Source organism: Salvia splendens, chromosome 18 (assembly GCF_004379255.2).
Source record: "Salvia splendens isolate huo1 chromosome 18, SspV2, whole genome shotgun sequence".
Classification (NCBI taxonomy): domain Eukaryota; kingdom Viridiplantae; phylum Streptophyta; class Magnoliopsida; order Lamiales; family Lamiaceae; genus Salvia; species Salvia splendens.
In genome coordinates, this window is record NC_056049.1 from 6,427,871 (window position 1) to 6,455,141 (window position 27,271).

A 27,271-nucleotide genomic window follows, 5' to 3' on the forward strand; every position below is an offset into this window, starting at 1 on the left:
TGGGCAATAGTGAAGGGTCCGACGCGGTTTTAGTACAAGGACGTCATCGCCGATGTCATGTATGCGTGCATCATCTTGCATAACATGATAGTCGAACACGAAGGTGGAAGAGTCACCGATTGAGGCGATGATGAAGGTAAATCTAGCTCCAGCAGGGCGGCCCCGGCCCACATTCGAGGATTACCGATGGGCTTCAATGAGGTTCTATCTAGACATGCCTCAATGCGCAACCAATAAGACCATGCTCAGATCATGAACAACATGATCGAAGAAGTTTGAGACCGTAACCGCAGTTGAGAATTTGTAGTTTTTTTTTTTTCGTAGGGTAATATTTGAATTTTAATGAAATGAAGTTTTTTTCCAATTTTTATAGTATTTTAAATATTCAAATAAATAAAATACTTAGGGCAGTCTATAGGGCATCCCACTGAATAGGAGGATGAAATGCTGATGTAGTGGAACATAGGGCGCCCTATAAGGCGAACTATAGGGCACCCGATTCTGGATGCCCGACATAGTTATGCGTCTCATTTTGCCGGAATTTTAAAATTAAACTTCCTTAAAATGAGAATCTTAATTCCCATAATAACCCAAAAGAGAAATTTGCCATTCCATTAGCTGATGACGAATGTTCTTACTTCTTCGTTGGTATCTAGGGTTTCAGATAATCGCTAAATTATCCGATTGATTACACTCGTTGCAGCAATTTGCTGCACCAAAAAAAATTGAAATCCATGAGGAACTCAAGGAAAAGATCGCAAGACGAAGACTCCTCCTCTTCATCATCGTCTAAACTCGACCGACACAAAATGGCCCATCACCACCGATATCCCGATTTTAATTTTGGGGACTCCTACAATCAATTCACCCCGCATCTCGATTCCGGCCACCGTGTATTTGGTAAGCGAACTAATTCCGCTCCGTATCATGAAGCACCTTCTGTAGCCCCAAAGTTGAAAATTTTGTGTGATATTGTTGCTAAAACCCCTGCTACGGCTGTGGAGAGTGTACTAGAAGAATCTGGTGTTAGGGTTTGTCCGGAAGATGTGGTGAAGGTGCTTAAATTGAGTTACGATTGCCCAGGGTCTGCGTTGAAATTTTTCCGGTGGGCGAGTTTGCAGTTGAATGAAAGGCATAGTGCTCAAGCGTGGGATTTGATTGTTGATTTGTTGGGGAGGAATTGCTTGTTTGAAGCAATGTGGGATGCAATTAAGTCCATGAGGAAAGAATTTTTGCTCTCCTTGGCTACTTTTAAGTCAGTATTTGATAATTATGTGGTTTCCGATCGCGTGCAGGATGCTATTACGAGCTTTGAGGTCATGGATCAATACGGCATCCCAAGCGATGTTGCAGCATTGAACTGCTTGCTATATGCAATCTGCAGTCATGGAAAGACTCGACTGGCAGAGAATTATTTTCGGATTGTTAAGGAGAGGGTCAGAGTTGATGGTGAGACGTATGCGATACTACTTGAGGGTTGGGAGAGGGAAAGGGAAGTGGGCAGAGCGCGGTTTACTTTCTCTGAAATGGTGAGTGATATTGGATGGGATAAGAGGAATGCGCGTGCTTATGATTCGTTCCTGTGTACTCTGATTGAGGGTCCTGATGGAATGCGTGAAGCGATGAAGGATTTTAATGCGATGACTGAAAGGGGATGTTATCCCGGGATGAAGTTTTTCAAGTTTGCCATTGATGAATCTGTTAGGAAGAGTGATGTCAGATCAGCGAAGGTAGTTTGGGATGCGATTGTGGGGAAGAACGTTTGTCTTCCAAACGCAGCAATGTACAAATCATTGATTTCATTGTATTGCAGTACAAGGGAGTTTGACGCAGCTGAGAAGTTATTAGACGAGATGGTTTATTACCAAGCGTTTCCTGATTCTGAGACCTACGGTGTACTGTTCCATAGCTTGATCGAGCACAAACGGCTCAGAGAGGCTATTCCTGTGTTCAAGGAGATGGTTAAAAACGAGTTTGTGCCTATGCATCAAGATTGCTGTGCAGCAGTCAAGACGTACATAGCTTCCGGGGATCCCCATATGGGACTCAAGGTGTGGCGATGTATGATTGAGAGTTACACTTTTGATTTGGATGAAACCGGTAACTTGTTGGTTGTGGGGCTTCGCGACATGAACCGGCTTCCAGAAGCAGTGAAGTGTGCCGAGGATATGATTGAAAGGGGGATCAAGTTGAACTCGGCCACGCTTACGAAGTTAAAGCAAAGCCTTTCTAAAATAGGGAAAACGTTTGCTTATGAGGAACTATTATGTAAGTGGAAGAGTCACTAAGTTATGCAAAGGTATCACAGTTTTTGGTATTAATTGACATTTTCATTTGATATTTTCTGATCTGAAAACTATCATGCTCACAGATATTCTGAATTTTACTTGTGTGTCTTGGATTAGTTGGAAATGATGTGATTGTTTCAAATTTTGCTTTTCCTCTGGCTAATTAGTTATTCTGTCTAAGAAGGGAGGAGAAAGGCTAGTCTGTGCTTGTGTATGTGGTTCTGTAATTTTTAAAATTTTTGATATTATTAAAATTGATGCCAAAAAATTGGTGAGTTTAAGCTTTCTCGTGGAATGAAACTGCAGGATGTTATGGGAATTAGTGAGAGTATTTACTTCAAAGTTATGCAGTTGTATGCATGCTTTGGTCTAACTGTGGAAGTTGCTAACCATTTTTATTACTCAAGTGTTGTGGTCATAGTAGTATTTGAATTAGATAATGGCAAAAACAGTATACTACAAAAAATCTTGAAATTTAAACAGCAAAACGTTTTTTTGTCTTATGCCAAACGTAATTTATATAAAACCTATACTCCGAAATAAATTACAATTCGCGCTCTCGCTTGTTTGTTGCCGCTTTTGGACACAAATTTGTAACAGCTTTCTTGCTTTATATGAACTGGTTGAGGGTTCGTCTAATCCTCCGTGTCAGGAAGGTGTTTCAATAAAATAAATTATTAAGGACTACTTTAAACCCACTAAACAAATAGTGGTAAACAATATCATTATAAAAAATATAAATAACTTCTCTTTAGGTCAATTTCCTTTCAGGCCACTTCTCTTTGCACACTCTATTTTATTTTATAAAGTGGTAAACAATATCATTATAAAAAATATAAATAACTTTTGTAATATAAAAAATGTACATAAATATAATGATTAGTAAAATAATTAGAAAACATGTTATGAACGGCTACCTATATTCATTATTATTGGACCTTGATGCAAATAGAGAGAAAAGAGAAAATCAAGTAAAATCAATTGGTCTATAAAGTAATAAGATAATTTACTTAAATAACACAATTTAGTAAATTAAACAAATAAATCCATCTTAATCAAATTTATATAATTGATTCTTAGGTTCTTAATTAAATAAATGGGCTAACTAATTAGAATTAATTAAAAAGTCTATTAAATGGAAGTACAGTACTAATCAATGTTTTAAAAACCGGACCGGACCGGCCGGTTCGACCGGTTCAACCGCGAACCAGTAGGTGGTCCGGTCCGGTTAGCACTATAAAACCAGTGACATGTTCAACCGCTATGAACCGCCGAAATCGGCCGGTCGGACCGGTCTGGCCGGGAACCGGAAACCGGTTCAAATGCTTTTCAAAATTTTATTCTAAAATTTTGGCCTTGATAAGGGTCGAACTCAAGACCTCTCGGTGAACTTACCAACAATTCTACCACTACACCACAAGGACTTCTTGGTAGTAATATGAACATAAATTATTTTCATATGTTAAACACGAAATATTTTATCTATATAAACTAATAATTCGTGTTTAATACGTATATATGTATATTAAGAATATGTGATTAATTATATTAAAAGTTTACTACTATTTGATTATATACTAGGAGTATTTACTAAATATATGTTTTTAATTTATGTTTATTCATATATCTTTGTGTATAATATTATTTTGCCGCATTAATTTTTGAAAATAATAGTATGAACTTATTTATTTTTATACATAAATATTAAAATTTTTATTTACAATAACTTACTACTAGTATAATTTATATATTTAATTATATTTGTTGATAAAAAATTAATAAAATTCTATCATTCACTAAAAATATATTCTTTTTAATTTTATATTCTTTTAAGATAATTCATTTTAATTTTATATATTCTTTTAAGAAATTGTTAATTTTAATATATTTCTTATATTTTAATTATACTTTTACAATCACTAATATTTTATAATATAGGAGTTTATAATTATACATAGAGTTTAATACTAGTTTTTAATATTGTGTATTATAATTTATTATTGTATTTAAACTTAACGTCATTAAATATTCTAATATACTAGTACAAGACTTGTTTTCTATAATAATATTATTAAATGTATAATACTATAATATTAATTGATAAAATATTTGATTAAATTTTATTATTTACTAATAAATATATATATATATATATATATATATAAAAACAGTATTCCGGTTCAACCAATGGTTCGACCAGTGAACCGGTTGAACCAGTGAACCAGTAATGACGCCGGTTCGCTTGCCGGTCCGGTTTTTAAAACATTGGTACTAATTAAGAATTTTTTAGGATGCTATTCGGTTCGATTGATAAAATAGTGTAATGTAACTTCCATCCAAATGACCAAATCTAGCTAGTTTTCTGTTAGTTTGACTTTCTTATTTTTGTTCTTTAGACCATCCTCATCCATGCTCTTGTGAGCCCGGACCCACAGTTATTAAATTTTTAATTCATGCTCTTCCGCAAGAGCACAACACCCACATTCATGCTCTTCCGCAAGAGCATGTTCAGGGGTTCCACCATTCCACTATTCAATCTAAATACTTCAATTACTAAAAATATTTCCACAATATTAAAATGCATTAAAAATATTCGATATCATTATAAATTACTAAAAAATTAAAAAGTACATAAATAAAATCCTAAAAATTAAAAATTACATAACTAAAATCCTAAAAATTGAGATTAAGAGAGTTTTTTTGGTAGTGTCATTTTTTTTGTGTTTGAAATGAGAGTATTTATAGATGAAAGTATGAATTTTAGGGTAAAAATAAATTAAAAGTGTGGAAAAAACGGTTATATTTTATTAGGAAGTGGGAAAATATTTTTTTTATTAAATCTGATTTTTTCAGATTTTTTCAAAATTTTCAAAAAAAATAATAATAAAAACTGATAAACCAACGGCCAACTAGAGCATGCCACATCGATTGCTCGTGCTCTTGCCATTGGCACAGATGTACGCTATGCAACGAGCAGGGCCGTGCCGTGCCGTCGGCAAGAGCACAGCGGCGGGCACCTGCATGCCGCGCCGACGGCACGGACGCCGTCCTTACTGACGAGCACCGACGGGATGCTCTTAGAATAAGAGCAGAGTAGTGAGTATCAATATAAACACTCGGCGTCGTCGTCACCTAATCTCATTGTTAATTGTATTAATCTTAATTTCATTCCATCATAATAGATTCATATATATCATTAATCACAGATTCACAATCCAATTCCATTAATTGAGAAGTAACCGTGATTATGCTAGTATTAATTATTTTTGGTAATGTCTAAAAATCAAAATAGATTCAATTAGCTATTGTCTTTGTGAATTATGTTTAGTAATATTGAAATTAAAAATAGTTTTTATATTAATTTATTATAAAACTCATTAATTCATTTAGTTATGAATCAATCAATTGTTGGCGAACCAAATGTTCATAAAAAGAGTATAAACTAAATTAAAGTGAATCTATAAATTGAACTTTTGTCGAAGTTCATGCTATAAATGGCGTTTTATGTAGTGGAAAGAAAACGGTCTTTTACATGTAACATCTCTTACGAAAGAGTATCAACAAAGAAAGCATGGATCTAAATTATCTGAATATTATTGGGTTATAAACCAATCCCACATCGGATGAGTGAGGGAAGTTGAAAAGTGTATATAATTTCTGTTCAACCCCAATTAGTTTGAGGACTTTTGGGAGTGACCCAAAAATAAATTCATGCGGGCTTGATCCAAAGCGGACAATATTAAACTAATATTGCAGTCATTCATCCTATCAATTATGACTTAGATTAAGCAACATATACAGTACGAATAATTTTTAAAAAGTACCTCATTTGGTGGTGGAATTACCAAATTAAAGTCTATGGCTCAGTGTATAAACTATGTATTTCTAATACCAATTGGATCCGACAAACTCTATACGTCCGAGCATGTCACACTTGGGTTTTCGAGTGAAATTTATCGACGTAGAAATCGACAAGACTCTATAGATATTAATGGACCTATGGAAATTTGAAATATTTGTAAACATACAATATGGGCTATATATAGAAACACCAATTGCAAGTGTTTAATTTGTTGGGTTTCCAAATTTAAGGTCCATTTCAAAACATTAGTTCCACAAACGTAGTCATGCTTATTACCATAATTTGAGAAACACCAAAGACATTCATACAATAAGTATAGTATAAATAAGTTGCATACAAATTATTGCTTTGTTACAGTACCATTGATTTTATGTTTTATCAGACCAGGAATATGAATTTCCTTAAAATACTTCTTCCACTCTATATTTCTTGCATCCACTTCAAAGCTAACTCTTTCCTCCTTTGACATTGCTTCAATTAATTTCTGTGTGTTCCCTGTGTCAAACCTGAACAATGATATTTTTTAATCAAGAAATTCAGATACAAATTAATCAAGAAATATTGGGCATGCTATGAAATATTTGTACCTTGCATTGGAAAACCCTATGAACTCATAGAGTTTGCAAAGTTTGTTAACATATGCAGCTTTAGCTTGATTTTGGGATTTTAGAGTCATTTTCTCACCATGTCCATTGATTGCATTTCTTGTGTATTCAGAGAAATCTTGGAAATTGTCAAAATATTTAATTCTTGAAATTTCTTGAGATGGGTTAAGAGGAGATGAGTTGAAGTAGTGGAAAAGGTATTCAAAAAAATAAAAAATAATAGAGGATTTGTCTCTAGATGCAACATGGTAAACCCTAGGCTGTGGATGTGGCCTATGCATGTTTCCCTCCTTGGCACTAGCTGCAATTGTTGTATTTGCTACTATATCTACTGGTATCTGATTAGGATTATAAAAAAAAGTAAGTCTTAATGAAATTATTGACCAACAAAACCAGTTCTTAATTCCATTTAATATTCACTTGAACTTACAATATCCATGATTACTTGAGAGTCTCCAAAAAACCCTGGAAGTTGTCCTTTCCCATAAGCCATAATGACAGAATCGAACATCCTAATTAAATTCAAATCATTAAAAATAATGAAAAATAAATATTGGAAATTAAAATAGGTAGCTAGATAAATACCTATTTCCTTGTATCCATCCAGGGAAAGGGTCTTTATAGGTGCTCTCAATAACAGTAGGCCTAATAATAAGCAAAAGCACATCTCCTCTAATTTCATCAAGAGCCATTTCTCCCATAGCTTTAGTCATGTGATATGAATTATGCCATCCAAATAATGTTGCTCTGTTACAGTATCATATCCAAAATAGCAATGATCAGAAATACATGAAGTTTATCGAGATTTATTGGATATATGATGCAGTTTCAGTGGACTATATTGAAAACTTTAACCGTGCCGGAATGACCTGAAATTCGCGGTGGACTTGCGAAACTGGCTGAGGGATCAAAGTCATCACTATGCCATGATGAATAAATAGCGGGTTTCGTTGTTTTGTGATTAATGTTTTATTATTAATAACAAATTTTTAATTCAAGAAATTGAGGATTTTGTATTTTATCTATCAGTTCAATCATTCTTATGATTTTGTTCTGCATTTCTGTATTTAAATCTAGTTTTGCATATATCAAATCCCCATATTTATATGTAAATATAAAAATAATAAAATATATACCTGTCTTGTACAAGTCTTTTGAGATTATTGGTGAGATCATGTTGGGTAGAGGAAGAAATAGATGATTTGAGAATCAAGTTATTCTCCTCAACTATGTCAAGTAGGAGTGATTCATCACAATGTTCCTCCTTTCTTCCATTCCCTCCCATTATAAATGGCTTTTCCATTATCAATCCTTCTCTTTTTCCGTTGAAATACGCTGTCAGTTCAGTTTTAAATTAATCTTTATTGGTTGAAAATTGACTGTGATACAAAGATACACTAACCGGTCGTAATACAACCCAATAAAGAATGGAGAAATTAAACGGAAATAAACTGAATTGAAATTACAAAGAAGAATTCGAAACAATAAACCGTAAAGATGTAAGCCGAGTCGAGGCAGTGGCGGATCCACGTGGGAACAAAGGGGTACAACTGTACCCCCAAAACAACTTCGCGCAGGTGGTGTAGTGGTATTTATCTCCGCCTCTCACGGTGGAGGCTAGGGTTCGATTCTCATCACCAGCGCCTTGTTCATTTTCCTACATATTTGTATCTTCAAATATTGCATTTTTTATTCTTTACTTGTCTTTTTAAATATTCTAAAATGCTTTTGAAATGGGAAATCTATCTAATGCATAGTATATATTTATTTTTTCTATTTTAAAATATTCAATTGGATTCAAAACCGACACAACTCACATCATTCATTTTTCTCTTTTTCTCAAAAAATTGGACACTTTTTTTATAATTTTAGTTTTTAAATATTTTAATAGATTTTTATTCTCTTCTAATGCATGTTGTTTCGTTCGTTAGTTTTTATCTTTCCGATTTTTTTTCTAGTGCACATCTATATCATATTTTTATATTAAAATTACAAGTATAAATATTTAGCATGAAAAATTAAATAAAATAAAAACGATTGGTCAGGTTTTGAAACTTCGAATCGTTATAATTATTTATTGTACCCCCAAATGAAAAATCCTGGATTCGCCACTGAGTCGAGGAGTCCTCTTTCCGCAAGACGAGATACGCCCTGATAGTGCTATCGGATTGGCGTGTCGTCCCCAAAGATAAAACGGCTTCGTCTTGTTCGTTGCAGCACCGCAAACAGAACAAGCTCCGGCGAACTAGATGATGGCGAGGGCAGAGCTTCGACGGAAGACTATGTAAAGAGAGGGAGAGAGCGTGTATGCGAGAATGTTTGAGTTTGTTATATTTTGAATGCAATGGATGCATGCCTATTTATAGGCTAAGTCCACCCGCAGGGGTTGCTGGAGTCAACAGACATAATGTCTGTCATCAAAGCCATTGACCGTAACCGTCGGGGGTTACTGACTGGTGCACTAGCTGTTGGGAGCTGAAGAGACACGATGCATCTGGACACACTACACGACGGGATACACCATGGACCGTCGGGGTCCATCGGGGACCTTTTGTCTCCGATTTTGCGTCAGAGTCCAGCGGAGACCTGACGTGGACCAGGACTACCATGAGTCGGGGTCCGTCGGGGATAGCGTGGAGTTTGAGGTGATCTAAAAGGAACAAGCGGGGCTTGAACTACGCTCAACGACCAGCTCCAAAGAACAGCCCAAAGACCAATTGTCAAGGCACAAGGGGCAAGGGGCAAGGGGCACGAGGCACAGGTCACGGTGCGCGGCTCGCGGGCGGGCGGGCGGCGGCGCGCGTGTAGGCTCTTTCACCCATCTTATTCCACGATAATTATTACACCTAATAATTCATCTTATTAAATACTTCATCAAATAAGTTTATCATCCCCGATGTGGGATAATTAACACTTAGTTAATTAATCCCTTAGTTTTTTCCTCATAATAGCTTATTTCTAGCTTTATTGTGACTAACTTTAATATATTATTTCTCACTCACCGGGAATTGGATTTGAGAAAATGAATATGCTACGGTCATCTACTCGGAACTTAGATCGACGTTATTGCATTTAATTATACAAAATTAAATGTCTTGTAACATTTATTATTATTCAAAATCGTTTGACCAAGCACGATTCCAACAATCTTTTGTTACAGACAAAATAAGAGATTTTAACCTCGAAGACTAGTCTATCAAGAGAGAGAATTGCGTACCGGCAGAAATATGAGCAAAGAGAGTGAGGTTATTGCATGTCTTGGCAAACCTCATCAATCGTTTGGGGGCACTCATGTTCGCATCCACCAACAATTCATACCTATTATCAAAATATTACTCTGAAATAAGTAGACATGTTTACTTCGTTCCCTAAAAGATGTGAACTTTTTCTTCATCTTTTAAAGCAATTGGCGTAGTTTCTACTCAAACGCATCATACATATATACATGTTATTGATTTCTACTTGTAGAATCCATATATAGATAATTAAGGAGAAATATATCAACTTTGGAAAATTAAACAAAAAGATGAAAATGAATCCCGTAATAATTGCACTTTCCAAAGCGTTTTGTATTTTTGGTTATTTACAATATTTTTAAATAAGTAAAATTAATATTTTGTTTGTTCGATTAAATACAGAAATAAATATTCAATATTATTTTTAATCACGGTCATAATGAAAGTGGTGTATTTAATTTGAGGTGAAAAAAAAAAGAAGTACTAATTAATACTCCCTCCGTCCCATTAAATATGAAATATTTGGTTTTCGACACGTGATTTTATGTAGTGTCATTTTGTTAGTTAATGAACAGAGAGTAAAGAAAGAGAGAAGAAAAAGTAGAGAGAGTGTTGTTTCCATTTTTAGAAACGTTTCATTTTTAATGGGACAACTGAAAAAGGAAAATGTTTCATTTCTAATGGGACAGAGAGGGAGTACAATATAAAACAATGTTATACTTATTGTTCCATAGACCGAAATAAATCTATACCCTAACCCTAAATGAAACTCATAAATAAACCAAATTAACAAACATATCGTTCAAGATTTACTTTATACAGAAAAAAAGGTGCTGGGTTATGCCTATATTACCAAAACTTTAAAGAGACTAAATTTTATAGACGGACTAAAAATGAAAAAAAATAAAGATTATTAGTTGTGAACGGAAGAAAGGATTATATGGAATATTGTTCGTATCTGTGGTGATGATCCCTCGGACAAGAAACCGGAGAGTAACCAAATTAACAAACCTATCGTTCAAGATTGTGGAAGCTGCGGACTGGATTATGACATCGACATCTTTCCTAACTCGAGAAATAGATTCAGAATCCATTCCGAGATTCGGTTCACAGATATATTTCCGGCAATAGGTATCAGCTTCTCCCTTACCATGGCTTCGTAGTTATCTCCCAACTCTTCCTTCAGACTTTTGAATAAGTCCGAGTTTGTTATCTAAACAAATTCATAAGTAATATGTTAAAGCTTGATTATTACTATTACATGCATTTTGAAATTGGTAAGAACTAAGAACTCACTTCATTTGTTAATCTAGTTGATGGAACATTTTTTTAGGTCCACGAACTTTGTCAAAGTATCATTTTAAGTCCGTGAACTTTAAAAATATCATTTTAGGTCCGTCAATTACAAGTTAATATCATTTGAGGTATTTTGAACTTTTTAGGACAAAAATGCCCTTAAGGTCTCTTCAAAGGGCAATTTGGACAATTCTTTCGCCTCTCATCTTGCGCCAGAAGCCTATAGTCCAATAATTTTTAACGGTAAATTTTTATAATTTAATTTAATTTGGATGGTAATTGATCTCCATTCTGAAATTCATATAAATAATACTCCGAATGACCATCCAAATTAATACTTATCTAATTTCAAGACAAATAAACTAAATATAATTCACAAATCACCAATAGTAAGTTCTTAAAATGCAGTTTAGATTGAAAAAATAAAATAAAGTATAAAGTCCCAATTCACTATCCCTATATAATTTGTCATCTAATAATTGAAAAATTAACACATAGTACTATTTTTTACGGCAAATTTTAATTATATTTAAATTCAATTTGGATGGTAATTGAATTGAATAGTAGTAAAAAAATTGTTGGACTCTAGGTGTTTGACGCAAGATGGGTGGCGAAAGAATTGTCCAAATTGCCTTTGGAAGGCCTTAAGGGCATTTTCATCCGGAAAAAGTTCAAAATACCTCAAATGATATTGACTTGTAGTTAATGGACCTAAAATGATATTTTCAAAGTTCACAGACCTAAAATGATACTTTAACAAAATTTGTGGACCTAAAAAGATGTTCCATCAATCTAGTTAATGCAGTCGCCTTGTCAATGCAGCCGCCTTTGTCCTTTGCCTTGATAAGTAGGTATATTTTGCCCACAGACATTGATGTTAATATCTTCTCCACCAGAACTAATTAAATAAAACATGTATATATATAAGATATAACATAAATATAAAATAATAAAATTTAATATTTTTGTATAACATATTCCATATATTAGGTTATATACTATATAGTGCTACGATATTTCGGTTCGACTAGTTGAACCATGTACTAATATCTTCATCGATTCACTTACTGGTGTGGTTTTTAAAATTAACATTGATTTTTTTCTCCAAAAATGTCTCAAAACTTTGAATTCTACATACTCTTTATTTAAATTATTTTTTCACAAAATATGTATCAAACAAAATGTAATACTATAAAGATTCTAACGACATCCTAATTGCATATGTTTGGATAAAAAAAATTTAATACTTTATTATTTTTTGTGCGTTCATACATTTCGAAAATCGTTAATATACCAACATATATAAGTATATGATGCAAAATATCACTAAAAAATACATAAACCTTTTCCAAGAAGGCCAGTGGCACCCGTGAGAAGAATGTTCTTCCCGTGGAAAAAAGTCCCAATCCCAGTCTCTGATTATGTTGCATTGTGATGGAGTATGTACTAAACATGATGGAGTATGTACTAAACAAGCCCATCAGCCTAAAGCCCAAGAAAGAGTATCAGTTCGGCGTTACCAAAGAGTTCGGCCCCAGCCTATAGCTCGGTAAAAGCCGACCAATCAAGCTCGGCAAAAGCTGCTCGGCAATACCGAACTGGGAGCCACGACCTCCACTACACGATCTATCTAGTGGTGGACCCATGCAGGCTCTCATGACCTCCACGACATCCACGACATAATTACTGATGATGTAAGCCACTGCCTAGTCAGTGGCCATGCAGGATCTCATGACCTCCATGACCTCCACGACTTAGGGTGGTGATGCAAGCCACGATCTCAGTTCAATATATAAATAGAACTTAGATCTGATAGACCAGGATTTACTAACTCTAGAGATAAAAGATCATATAGCAAGTCTGTGTTGTAAGCTGTAATCCCAGATCAAGCAATACAATCTTGCCCTCCCTTCTTCCCGTGGACGTAGATTTACTTCAGTAAATCGAACCACGTAAATTCTTTGTGTCGTAGTCTTTATCTTCTACCAGCATTTACAAACATCAGAAATTCGCGGATTCATCACTGGCGCCGTCTGTGGGAAACCAGAGAACCAAATCTGTGATAAAGCGAATTTTTGATCCTTTTTCCACCACTAAAAAAAAATGCATACCAGATCACATAACACCCGTGCCTCCGTCCGTGATAACCACGAGGAAGCTAATCCAGCAGCCCATAGGCCTGGAAAGCAGCCTCGTGAGAAATCTGTCTCCAGTTCTCACGAAGAAGGAACAAGCCACTCCAGGAGAGATCGCACCGAGTCTTCCCAGCAGCCCGATTTAAATGAAGCTGTCAAGCTGTTCTTGGCCGAGAAGCAGGAGGAGTTCTTAACCTTCCTGCAGAAGAGCCAACAGCCGGAGAAGACAACGGCGGATTCTCCCTCCTCATCCAGACATGAAAGTCACTACCGCAGTAGTGACGTGTCTTCCAGGAGAAAGAATCCTCAACCCCGACATGTTCCTGTTCCTCCTCGGTACCGGAACCACAGGAGAACTCCATCTCCTCCGTACCGAAGAGATGTCGGGTTCGCCATGTACGGAGCATTAAAGACTCCGTTCTCGGACGATATCACCCGAACTCCTTTGCCGCGGAACTACCGGACACCGTCAATGACTTATGACGGGCTAGTGGATCCTCATGACTTCTTGGGATGCTATCAATATAATATGGCGAACCAGGGTCTCAATGAGGTCCATATGTGCAAGCTGTTCCCCGAGCTGCTCATCGGGAACGCCAGAAGGTGGTTCGACAGCCTTCCTCAAGGCAGCATTAGATCCTACCGAGATCTAATGGATGCTTTCCACAGGAGGTTCTTTCAGAAAGCAGAAGCCCGGATTACTTCGGCTCAGCTGCTTTCTATACGTCAAGGTCACGACGAAAAGATCAGCGACTTCCTGACGAGATTCCATAAGGAATGCCTACAAGTAGATAATCTCAATGATCTACTTGTCATTTCGGCATTCCAAAATGGAATCCTGCCCGGAGCTCTCTACAGAAAGCTCGTGGAGTGCGGTCCGCAAACAGCTCAAGAAATGTGGGACATTGCGGACCAGTTTTCCCGTGCGGATGAGGCAGACCGTCGAAAACGGTCTTTAGACAGCTCATCCCGAGAAGAGAAAAAGAAGCCCGATCAAAGCGGCCAGGTGCTTCCTCGCCGAACTCCTTTTGAAAGAATTCAAAGGGCACCGGTACAAGGCAGATTGGGGCCACGTCTCAATCCTGAGAAGCCGCCCGCTCAGTTCGTACCATTAAACAAGTCAAGAACGGAAATTTTCGAACTACATTCCGATATGTTCGAAAAACCAAAGCGGATGACGAAATCAGCCGCGCGGCGACCTCAGGATCAATATTGCTCCTTCCATCAAGCCCACGGTCACGATACCGAGGAGTGCCGAAATTTGGCTGCAGGTATTGATGTTCTTGTGAAAACAGGAACGTTAAAAAAATACCAAAGCAAGCAGCCGAAAAAGAACAAAAAGCAGAGAGGTGCGAACTGCAATCCTCAGGATCCGAAAAGGCATGAAGATCCCGAAGACGACGACGAGCCGCAATATGATGGAGTAATCCAGACTATTGATGCTCTCCCTGCCGGGAAGACTAAGTCGTCCCTAAAAGCAGAACGCAGAGGTTCCAATCAAGAGGAGCCGACACATAAAAGGCTGAAGAAAGACGAAGTGATTACATTTTCAGATGCCGATCCCGTCCCAGCCATCTCTCCTCACCAAGACGCTATTGTCATTCAAGCCGGAGTGGCAAACAAACTGATCCACAGAGTATTTGTGGATACAGGAGCGTCAGTCAGCGTTCTTTTTAAAGAATGTTTCGATAAAATGGAAGTGGATCCAGCTCGGCTCAGTCCGGCTCCACTTCCTCTGAAAAGTTTCGCCCAGGAGGACACCCGCCCTGAAGGTATTATCAGCCTTCCGATCACGGTGGGAAAAGCGCCTACAAGCTCCAATACGATGATCGAGTTCTTTGTGGTGAAAGCTCGGTCCCCGTACAACATCATCCTGGGGAGAGACTGGCTCAACACAGTTCGGGCCGTTTGCTCTACTTATCACCTCACCATCAAGATCCCCACTAAAGGTGGGATAGCGGTCATCCGAGGTGATCAAAAGAGAGCAAAAGAATGTCTGCAGATTGCGCTTAAAAGTGCCGAGCAATCAGTTCGGCACCATCAAGCATAGCAATCACAGCAACCGGAGTCAGAGGCAAGCGAGATGACCGAAGTCACTTCAGAGCCGAACTCAATGACCGTTCAGTTATACGAAGATGATCCATCCAGAACGGTCAAGATCGGCTTCACAGGAACGCCTCTACTCCGGGAAAAGACCATTCAGCTCCTCAAGGAGTACAAAGATGTCTTTGCATGGTCTTCGTTGGACATGACCGGAGTGCCCCCCGAGGTAATCACTCATCGGTTAAATATTGATCCTTCAATCCGGCCAGTAAAACAGAAGCAAAGACTCTTTGCGGCAGAAAGAAGCCAAGTCATCCATGACGAAGTCCGCCAATTACTAAAAGCGGATGTACTATTCGAGGTGAAATATCCTTCTTGGGTGGCCAATCCTGTGATGATCAAGAAAAAAGGAGGAGGATGGCGGATGTGCATAGATTTTACCGATCTAAACAAGCACTGTCCTAAAGATTGCTATCCCCTTCCGAATATAGATAAAAAAATAGAAGCTTTGATCGGCTTCGAAATTTTCTGTTTTCTTGATTTATACAAAGGATATCACCAAGTGTTGATGGATGAGAGTGACGCTCCGAAAACAGCTTTCATTACCGATTTCGGCATTTTCGCTTATAAAAAGATGCCATTCGGTTTAAAGAATGCCGGAGCCACTTATCAAAGGATGGTAGATAAGCTTTTTCGGCACCTAATCGGAAAACAGGTTGAAGTGTATGTCGACGACATAGTTGTCAAAAGCAAAAGCACTTCGGAGTACGAAGACAACCTCAAATCCACTCTCGACGTGCTCCGAAAAGCCAACCTCAAACTCAACCCCCAAAAATGTACCTTTTTGGTAGATTCGGGAAAATTTCTGGGTTGTTGGGTTTCAAAGGACGGACTCAAGGCAAATCCCTCAAAAGTTCAGGTTATTCAGAACATGGCGATGCCGAAGTCCATACACGATGTGCAAAGACTAACTGGATGTCTAGCCGCATTGAATAGATTCCTTTCCCAAGCAGCCGAAAAGCAACTGCCGTTCTTCAAAGTGTTAAAAAAGGCACCAAAGTTTGAGTGGGGAGCCGAGCAGAAAAAGGCTTTTGACGAGCTCAAAAGTTATTTAGCCGAGCTTCCAATTCTCTCTGCTCCAACAGATGCCGAAGTGATTTTCTTATACTTAGCGGCATCCGATCAAACCATTAGCGCGGTGCTTGTACGAGAAGAAGGCCTAAAGCAGTTTCCCATCTACTTTACAAGCCGAGCATTAAGAGGTCCAGAAACAAGGTATCAACCTCTGGAAAAAATTGCTCTGGCGTTAGTAAATGCAGCAAGGAGACTGCGGCCATACTTCTATGCTCACAAGGTATGCGTCTTAACCGATCTGCCTCTTCGGCAAGTTTTGACCAAGCCAGAAGCATCAGGCAGAATCGCCAAATGGGCCATAGAGCTGGGAGAACACTCAATCGAGTACCTACCTCGGAAAGCCATCAAGGGACAAGCCTTGGCAGATTTTCTTGCAGAGGCCAAGTTCGATCAAGCAATTCCTGTTATTGCCGAACAGAAGAATTCTGAAAATGCCGAACTAGCACAGCCCTTGGAATCCGAAGTAGAGCCGCCGGACTGCTGGAGCGCATTCGTAGATGGAGCTTCAAACAAGATGGGAAGTGGAGCTGGTATTTTACTTGTCGCTCCCGACGGACACGAGGTAACCTACTCACTTCGGTTCCTATTCCCCACTACTAATAATGAAGCCGAGTACGAAGCCCTCCTGGCCGGACTCCAGTTAGCGCAAAGTCTGCTCGTCAAATCTCTCAAAGTCCATTGTGATTCACAAGTCATAGTAAATCACATGTTGGGTACAAGTGAAGCTCGTGACGAGAGAATGAAGAAGTATTTGGACAAAGCGCAAAGCATCAGCCGAAGTTTCTCCTATTTTCGGATAATCCGCATTCCCAGAGCGGAAAATAGCCGAGCAGATACCTTAAGTAAGTTGGCCTCAGATCCGAGCTCAAGGGCGGAAGAATTAATGCATTGAAGCATTGATGAAGCCGAGGTACATTCAGTATCCAGCTCGCCGAACTGGATGACGCCGGTCTTGCAGTATCTGGATCAAGGACAATTGCCCGAGGATAAGAGAGAAGCTCGGAAGATCACGTGCCGAGCACTTCGGTACGAACTTCATGAAGGAGTCCTCTTTAGAAAGTCTTACCTCCAGCCGTTATTGCGGTGCGTAGGACCAGAAGAGACGGACTACATCCTCAGAGAAGTTCATGAAGGATCGTGCGGTAGCCACATCGGAGCCAGAGCTTTAGCTAAAAAAGTTCTGAGATGGGGATATTATTGGCCAACCATGGTACAAGAGGCAGTGCAGCTCGTCAAGAAGTGTACGAAGTGCCAAATTCATGCAAATATCCCAAGGATGCCGCAGACCGATCTATACACTATGCAAAGCCCTTGGCCTTTCATGCAATGGGGCATAGACATAGTGGGACCACTACCACAAGCTCCTCGGCAAATGAAATTCCTAATCGTTGCCGTGGACTACTTTACGAAGTGGGTGGAAGCTGAACCATTAGCTACGATAACGAGCTCGAAGGCATTGGATTTCGTCTGGAAAAACATAGTGTGCCGATTTGGCATACCCCACATCCTCATCACGGATAACGGGACTCAGTTCACCGACAAGACGTTCAAAAATTGGTGCCAAGAGCTGAATATTCAACAGCGGTTCACTTCGGTCTCTCATCCACAAGCAAACGGACAAACGGAGGTAACAAATCGTATCCTGGTGAAAGGGTTAAAAGCTCGGTTAGAACAAGCCAAAGGACAATGGGTAGAAAATCTCCCTCAAGTCCTATGGTCCTACCGAACTACACCCACAACCTCCAACGGTGAAACTCCGTACAGTCTTGTGTACGGCACTGAAGCCGTGATTCCGGTGGAGATCGGCATACCCAGTCCCCGAACTCTAAATTTCTCAGCAGAAATGAATGACGACGGACTGAGAGCCGAGCTAGATCTTGCCGAAGAAAGAAGAGAATTGGCATGCATAAAAGCAGCCAAGTACAAGGAGCAAGTAGCCCGGTATTACAACCAAAGGGTGAAGAAGCTGCAATTTCAAGTGGGAGATCTCGTCTTGAGAAACAACGAAGTAAGCCGAGCAGAAAAGCTGGGCAAGCTCGAACCCACATGGGAAGGTCCGTATCGGGTGTCAGAAGTCCTCGGCAAAGGGTCTTACAAATTGGCTCACATGTCAGGAGAACAGGTACCCCGAACATGGCACATTTCCAACCTCAAGAAGTTCCATTTGTAAGAGACAGTCCGGTCAGTCGGTCAGTCTTGAGTCCTGTTCGGTCAATGTGCTTTCTTTGGTTTGCTTGGTCTTTTTGTCTATGTGCGTTTTGTCTATGTGCGTTTTGTCTGTCTATGTGCGTGTCGTCTCTTACAAATGTTGCTGATGTATCTTGTTCTTCGAAGGCTGATCCCCTTTTTAGAACATATATAAGCTAACGATTGTGAGTCAAAGCTTCTAAAGAGGATACAAGACCACAATTCAGCTTAAACAAGCAGTTCGTCTGAAACGAGCTGCAATAAGCTAACGATTGCGAGTCAAAGCTTCTAAAGAGGATACAAGACCACAATTCAGCTTAAACAAGCAGTTCGTCTGAAACGAGCTGCAATAAGCCAACGATTGTGAAGTCCAAGCTTCTAAAGAGGATACAAGACCGCAATTCGGCTTAAGAATCAAGCACTTCGTCTGAAACGAACTGCAACGAAAGTCCGATTCTCGCGATAAAACTTGCCTGAATTAGGACAAGGGAAAGTCCGATCCACGCGATAAAACTCGCCGAATTAGGACAAGGGAAAGTCCGATCCCCAAATTAGGACAACGGAAAGTCCGATCCGAGCGATAAAACTCGCCAAATTAGGACACAAGACGAGTCCGGTCAAAGATGTTTATTTCATCAGACCAAAGACGAGTCCGGTCAAAGATGTTTATTTCATCAGACCAAAGACGAGTCCGGTCAAAGATGTTTATTTCATCAGACCAAAGACGAGTCCGGTCAAAGATGTTTATTTCATCAGACCAAAGACGAGTCCGGTCAAAGATGTTTATTTCATCAGACCAAAGACGAGTCCGGTCAAAGAAGAGTTCACTTCATAAGACCGAGGACAAACATCAACTTACCCCGTACCTTTATCCAGAATGCCGAAGTAATTCACTTCGCTTTTCGGGGGGGTAGTGATGGAGTATGTACTAAACATGATGGAGTATGTACTAAACAAGCCCATCAGCCTAAAGCCCAAGAAAGAGTATCAGTTCGGCGTTACCAAAGAGTTCGGCCCCAGCCTATAGCTCGGTAAAAGCCGACCAATCAAGCTCGGCAAAAGCTGCTCGGCAATACCGAACTGGGAGCCACGACCTCCACTACACGATCTATCTAGTGGTGGACCCATGCAGGCTCTCATGACCTCCACGACATCCACGACATAATTACTGATGATGTAAGCCACTGCCTAGTCAGTGGCCATGCAGGATCTCATGACCTCCATGACCTCCACGACTTAGGGTGGTGATGCAAGCCACGATCTCAGTTCAATATATAAATAGAACTTAGATCTGATAGACCAGGATTTACTAACTCTAGAGATAAAAGATCATATAGCAAGTCTGTGTTGTAAGCTGTAATCCCAGATCAAGCAATACAATCTTGCCCTCCCTTCTTCCCGTGGACGTAGATTTACTTCAGTAAATCGAACCACGTAAATTCTTTGTGTCGTAGTCTTTATCTTCTACCAGCATTTACAAACATCAGAAATTCGCGGATTCATCACATTATAATCTTGATGATGAAGCTCTGCCTCAAGAGGGTGAGATGGAGAGTTGAAATAGGTGTATCCATCATATAGAACTTTCATTTTTCCACTTGACAAAAGCTTGTTATTTTCAACCCCATTGATATTGGAAAAGGGGAAGTGATTACAGTTACTAGTTTTGGGGAACTTTATCAAAGGAAACTTGATATTGCTTAGCAACATTCTTACTGTGTGTGTTTGTTGTGTATTTTTGATAAGTGTGATTTTGTTAGGGAAGGGAATTGTTGTATTTATAGACACAATTGAAGAAGTGGGATATGGTGATCGAATGCATGAAAAATCTAAGCTAGGTACGTAGCTAAGGAGACAATGTGATATGATGCTAATTGATATGTATCTAGATTGTAAATGGTTTTAAGTTTTTTAATAAATAATTTATTCCTTTTATACAACATTAAGATCTATTTAATAAAATACTACTCCATATTACGAATTTTTAAAGCATTCAGAATATTATTAGTTAATTATTTGTGTTCTTTTACTAACTATTCAGATTTTAAGACTAAAACTATTTGAAAAATTATTCAATAAATTATAGAAATATATGCATGGTTAAGTGTAACATTAATATTCGTAAATTGTTTAATTCTGTAAATTGTTTGATTTGGTGAATTTGTGAATTTTTATTATTGTGGATGTCCGCCGGAATGTCCGCCATTGTGCAGTGGGATGTCCTTATGACGTGGAAGTGTAGTGGGATGTCCTTATGTGTGGCAGAAGGTGTTTTTGGGAAGTCCGTCGGGACATCCGTCCCACTGTGGATGCTCTAAGCTAAAAGAGTGGCTAAAAGAGTGACGATCGAACTGTGGATTCTTCTATTTATTTTTAATTTCTTATATTTTATAACACAAACAAAACTTATGTTATTTGAAAAGAACCTAGGAGTATATTTATCCTCAAATAATTTCACTTAAACTAACAATATGTATTAATATCCTCACACTAAATATTTAGAAAACACAAAACACTTGTCGTCCATTGGATCTTGTGATTTAACAGTTAGATTAATGCCACGTGTCATCTAATAATGTAGATTTTTAACCTAATAATGTAACTAGAATAATAATGTAGCATTTTTGTCTAAAAATGTAGATTTTTAGTCTAATAATGTGAATTTACAGTCTAATAATGTACATCGGTTAATAATGTAGATTTTTAGTATGATAATGTACTTTATCACAACCATCTAATCTAAGAATCCAAGGGCTGTGATTTGTGCTGTGTTTTACACTAAGAAGCTGTAAGGATCCTAACACACCCCTAACGTCGTATAACTAAAGTCCAATTAAAGGTGACAATCACATGCTTATGCAAAAGTCAATTTCTTACCGTTAATGTCTTTATCCTAAATATGCAAATTGTATCCCTTACATATAGTGGATGTCCAAGCTAGAAAATTTGACACGCCTCTCGCATTAACACAAATTCTTCAGAAAAAGTTTTCCCTAATAACAACGGCTCAATCAACTTGGCCAATGTTTGATTGCTAGGAAAGTAAAGTAGGCAAAGAAAATGATTATTAGAAATATTAATCATTCGAATATATTCTTAACAATTTTACTATCCAAACCTAAAGATTTTAAATTTCATATATAATTTAATAATAATAATTTTAATATTATATTAAGATTCTCTTAATAAATTATTAATCAAAAAATAATTCTAATATATATTATTTTATTTATTATTATAAAGATAATTTAAATAATTGAATTAAGATTTTCTTAATTTATTTTTTTATATTATTATAATAATAAATAAATAAAATTATGATTATAATTATAATTGATTATTAATATCATAAATTGAATAAAATTTATAATTCCCAAATCCCATTAAGGCTTTATTGGTTATAGTAATTTATAATATAGTGATATTTTATTATTAATAATAATATTATTTACTATATGATACGTAATTTAAATAATTATATTATACTTATGTAATAAGTAATAATTATAATCACAAGTATAAATATAATAATAATAATATAATTATTATTATAATTGTAACGTCTCACTTTTTGAACCCTAATTTTGCGAACCTTAAAATTTTTGCATTTAATTCTTTTAATGCTTGAAGTCCGTGACCTAAATTGAGTTGAAATTTTTTTTACTATGCGCTGAATGAGTCAACTTCGTTGATTACGTGACATGGTTGTTTGAATATTTGATGCGGGGTGAAATTAATTGTCTCTCAAATATTGATAACTTGATTTATGAGCTTGAAATGGTGATGGTGGAATCACAATTGATTTTAAACAAATCCTTTCCTGGAGGATTATTTATTGGACTCAATTTCGAATTGGATCCGATAAATTAAATAAATAAAACAAGACCGACCTTCTGAAATATAAATTGTGGGCTACACGATTTAAATAAAATACAAAGGGACATGAGCCCAAATAAATTAAATCCTACACAAAATAATTCCAAGGATCCTAGTGCAGATCTCTTCTTCCTCTACCGTGATTTTTCCTCTCCCAATCTGCATATAATTCTACAATTTTGAAATCAGTCAATATTGTGAAATAAATTACTCTTTTTACACCCTCTCCTCACTCTGCTACCTGTTTCCTCCACTCTTCAATCTGCTCCAAAAATAACCATCAATCATACTTAATTCTAATTGATTGGAAATCAATTACCACTGATACTCATGCTGCAAGTCACGGTTATATTATTCCTCTACCCTAATTCTCCACCGCTCTAACTCACAACACACTCCTCCAAATCTCAAAAACTTCCACAGTGAGCAAACCAGCAGAGAAGAAAAGAAGAAGTATCATCTAGGGCTGCGTAAATATACCAAAAAAACGGTATATCGATCGTATCGTACCGAAAAATATCAAATTTTTAGTATACCAAAATTTTCGGTACAATACAATGCCGTATCGTAAGTTTTCGATACGATAACGATATGAATTTTCTTATACCACGATATACCGTTTTATATCGAATATACGATATATATCGATATTATCGATATACCGAAATATATCGAAAATTAATATGTATTGAATTATCGATACATACAGTTTATACTGATTATAATAATAATATAATTAATTTTTTTAAGGTTAAAAGTTTAAATATATAAATAGATATCCATTTAATTTCGATATACCGTTCAGAACGGTATACTGAAGTTCGGTACGATATACCGAAATTTCGATACGGTAACGATGTAAATGTTATCCATACTGAAATTTCGGTATACCGAAACTTTCGATACGGTAATGATATAAAATTCTGTCATATCGATATTTTTGATACGATAACGATACAAAATTTTTGATACGATATATCGTATCGACCCAGCCCTAGTATCATCCAACGACCTTCATCTCCTTCCCGACGCCGACTCTAAATTCTGAAAGTTAGAGGGGAGAAAAGGGGCAAGAACAACAACTCGTTCATCAGTCGTCTACTTCACGCACACTAACGGTATACCTCCCCAACTTCTCGATTCAGGTTCATGCCTGCAATCAGTACAGAACTCTTATCGACAAATTTGTACAATTCCTTCATAACCCCATTCAAACTAAACACAGTCGAGACTAAACACAGTTGAGAAAACAAAATAAAACAGATCAAGAGAGAGAGCTCTTCCACCAACGTTCAAACTAAACACAGTCGAGACTTGAGATTAAGGTATAAACTTTTTCCCCAACATCAGTTCCCCCCTGCAAATGCCTTAATTTTGTGCATTTCATAAGATCTGTAATCAATCCCTAATCGGATATGAAGAACTCAAATTACGATTGATAAATAGATAACGACGCACAATTTACGTGGTTCGGTTCTGAGGAACCTACGTCCACGGACGGAGAATGGTATGATTTTATTCACAATGCAACCAAGAACAAAATACAACACACACCTCAAACTCTCTCGCTAATCTAATCTACTTCGAATCGAAGACTACCTCGCTCGATTGAATTACAGAATAGCTATCCTGGAATGAACAATGTGTGTCTCTCTTTATGTGTTCTCTTCTCCTTTTCTTCTGCATGTATATACACTAGATACACAGAAGAATCGGGGATGTTATAACTTCCCCCAATTTCAGCTTCTCCTTGAACTGAACAGAGAACATGTGAGCTGCAAACTTGATTTGCTGGTCTTGGGCATCTGACTTGGGCCCTCAAGGATGGGCCTTGATTAATTCAGCCACGACCCAACAAATCTCCACCTTGGCTGCATTGATCAACGTCCCATCTCCATCTCCACAACTCTTCTTACCGAGCAATCAACCTCACCAATCCCAGGCAATGCTCGAACCTGGAACTTGGTAAAACCTTTGTAAGCATGTCTGCTGCATTCTCTGAAGTGTGGACCTTCTCCACCTTAACTCTTCCATTACCGATCTCATCCCTTACAAAATGCAGTTTGATGTCGATATGATTACTTCTTTCATGAAACACCTGGTGCTTAGCCAAACTGATAGCACTATTGCTATCATAAAAGATAGTCACTTTACTCTAATCCAATCCGAAGTCTTTCAGAATGCGTTTTAGCCATATTCCTTCCTTGACAGCTTCAGCCAACGCTATGTACTCGGCCTCCGTGGTTGAAAGAGCAACCACTGACTGCAAGTTTGATTTCCATCTCACCGCTGTCCCATATAACTTGAAGATAATGCTGACTACGACTTCCAAGTACCAAATTTGCAGCGTAGTCCGAATCACTATAACCAACAAAAACGTCGTCTTCTTCAACTTCATGATTTGCAAACAACAAACCACAGCTTTGTGTCTTCACCAGATACCTCAATATCCATTTTAATGTCTGCCAATGCTCTTCTCCATGATCAAGCATATATCTGCTGGTTACGCTAATCGCATGAGCCAAATTCGGTCTCGTGCATACCATAGTGTACATGACACTGCCAATAATGCTAGCATATGGTATCTTTGATACCTTCATCCTTTCCTGATCATTCTTCGATCTCTGCTCATTTGATAATTTGAACTGCTGACTTAGGGGAGTAGATACCTGTTTTCAGTTTATCATTTGGAATTTATGCAGCAACTTCTTGATGTAACCTTGTTGTACAAGCCACAAGCTTTTTCTACCTCTGTCTCTAATTATATCCATTCCAAGTATCCTCTTCGCATTCCCTTCTTTCATCTCAAAAGCCTGCTCGAGCTCCACCTTGACTCGATTAACCTCGGCTTTTGAAACAAGCATATCGTCCACATACAACAATAAGTAGGCCACATGAGAGTCATTCTTGTACCTTATGTAGACACAATTGTCGTAGCATGAGCTTTTGAAACCCATCTTATGCATATGTTCATTGAACTTGAGATACCATTGCCTACTGCTCTGTTTTAGGCCGTACAGACTTCTTAAAGAGGCACACTTTGTCTTCATCTCCTGGCTTAACATAGCCTTGGGGTTGATCCATGTATATCACCTCCTTTAACTCCCCATGTAGAAAAGCCGTTTTGACATTGAGTAGGTGTACCTCCCAATCTCTATGAGCCACTATTGCCAACAGTATTCTGATGGATGAGTGCTTTACAACCGGGGAAAAAGCCTCATTAAAGTCTATCCCTTCCTCTTGTGTAAACCCTCTAGCCACTAGCCTCGCTTTAAACCTGACACTATCAGCTTGCGAAGCCTCCACCTTTCTTTTATAGATCCATTTACAACTGATAGGTCTCTGCTCAATTTGTGACCTCAGAACCAGAATACACGTCTTATTTTTTTAGCAAATATTCAATTTCCTCATTCATAGCTTTTATCCATTTCTCTTTGCTGCCAATAGCCTCCTTATAATTTGCAGGCTCATCAAGCTCCAATTCCTCTGCCACACACAGACCATAATACACAAAATCTGAATCTGAAAACTTTGCTAGAGGTCTTATATTCCTTCTTGTTATGTCTTGTGCTAGCAAATAAGTATCAGCTGGTTCATGTAATTCTTCTGATGCCTCATATTCTTGCTGAAGAGACTATTCTGGCTCAACACTTTCATCGATGTCTGAAGCCGATCCTCTTGGATTCATACTTAAAGTGCCATTAGTTACGACCACCCGCATTTATTGACTCTAAAAAGGGCGGTCGTGACAATAATAATTGTAATTATAGATATATTCCATAATGTTAAATACCTAAAAATATAAGAATCCTAAGGTTGAGAAAAAGATTAATTAAGAAAAGCTAAGATTCAGAATCCTGAAACATTGTACTATTTTCCTAGTTTTTATGATTCTGGCTACTTTCGCAGTTTGATTAAAACTCGAAACAAACGAATAAATTTAAAATTAAGGAATCTGATTACTTTCCAGTCAGAATTCTGACAACCAAAAATGATAGTAGATTCATTTTGGACTTATAATTGTATGTTAGATTGATTTCTAGTTAAAAGAATGCGACAATGTATATTTATATAATGAACAAAACAAAAATTAATTTAAAATAAATTATTGATTATTTTAATCATTCGATCACAAAGATATATTTACAATAAATTCATCACTTCATTAAAAAAAATTGGTGCTCTTAATTTGAATAGCTTAAGGGCAGCCGCAACGCAGCTCTTGCCTAGCTCAAATTCATCCCGGCGGATTGAGCCAATGGCGATCCAGCGTTGCATTTGGCCGTCTAGCCGATCGTCCCGCGGTGGAGGGGAAGGGGACGAGCCAGCGTGCCACGCCCCTCCCTCCCCACGAGGCATGCTGGCATTTAGCGGTGACGTTGATGTTGACGCTCATTCACTGGCCCGCGAGTGGGCGTCAAAATCCGACAGTTTGATATATTTTTTTACAAAAAAATTGAAATAATCGAAAAAAAAAATCATTTTTTGGCTTTTTTTTCAAAAGTTTTTTTTCAATTTTATCATACTACAGTCACCTATATTTACCTTCTTTTATTATATCATTTTTCTCACACCGAAACATTATCTACATCTTCATCTTTCTCATTAT

The 27,271-nt window shown here is 37.7% G+C and overlaps 1 protein-coding gene and 1 pseudogene across 1 annotated transcript; one reads left to right on the top strand and one right to left on the bottom strand.

Moving 5' to 3' along the window:
- Window positions 1–601: 601 nt before the first annotated feature.
- LOC121777655 (pentatricopeptide repeat-containing protein At1g77360, mitochondrial-like) lies at window positions 602–2,430 on the top strand. Its single transcript, XM_042174974.1, has one exon. It carries the CDS (start codon window positions 735–737, stop codon window positions 2,286–2,288), a length of 1,554 nt encoding a protein of 517 aa, XP_042030908.1. The 5' UTR covers window positions 602–734; the 3' UTR covers window positions 2,289–2,430.
- A 4,060-nt stretch (window positions 2,431–6,490) lies between these two features.
- Window positions 6,491–25,712, bottom strand: LOC121776643 (annotated as a pseudogene).
- Between the last annotated feature and the right edge of the window lie 1,559 nt (window positions 25,713–27,271).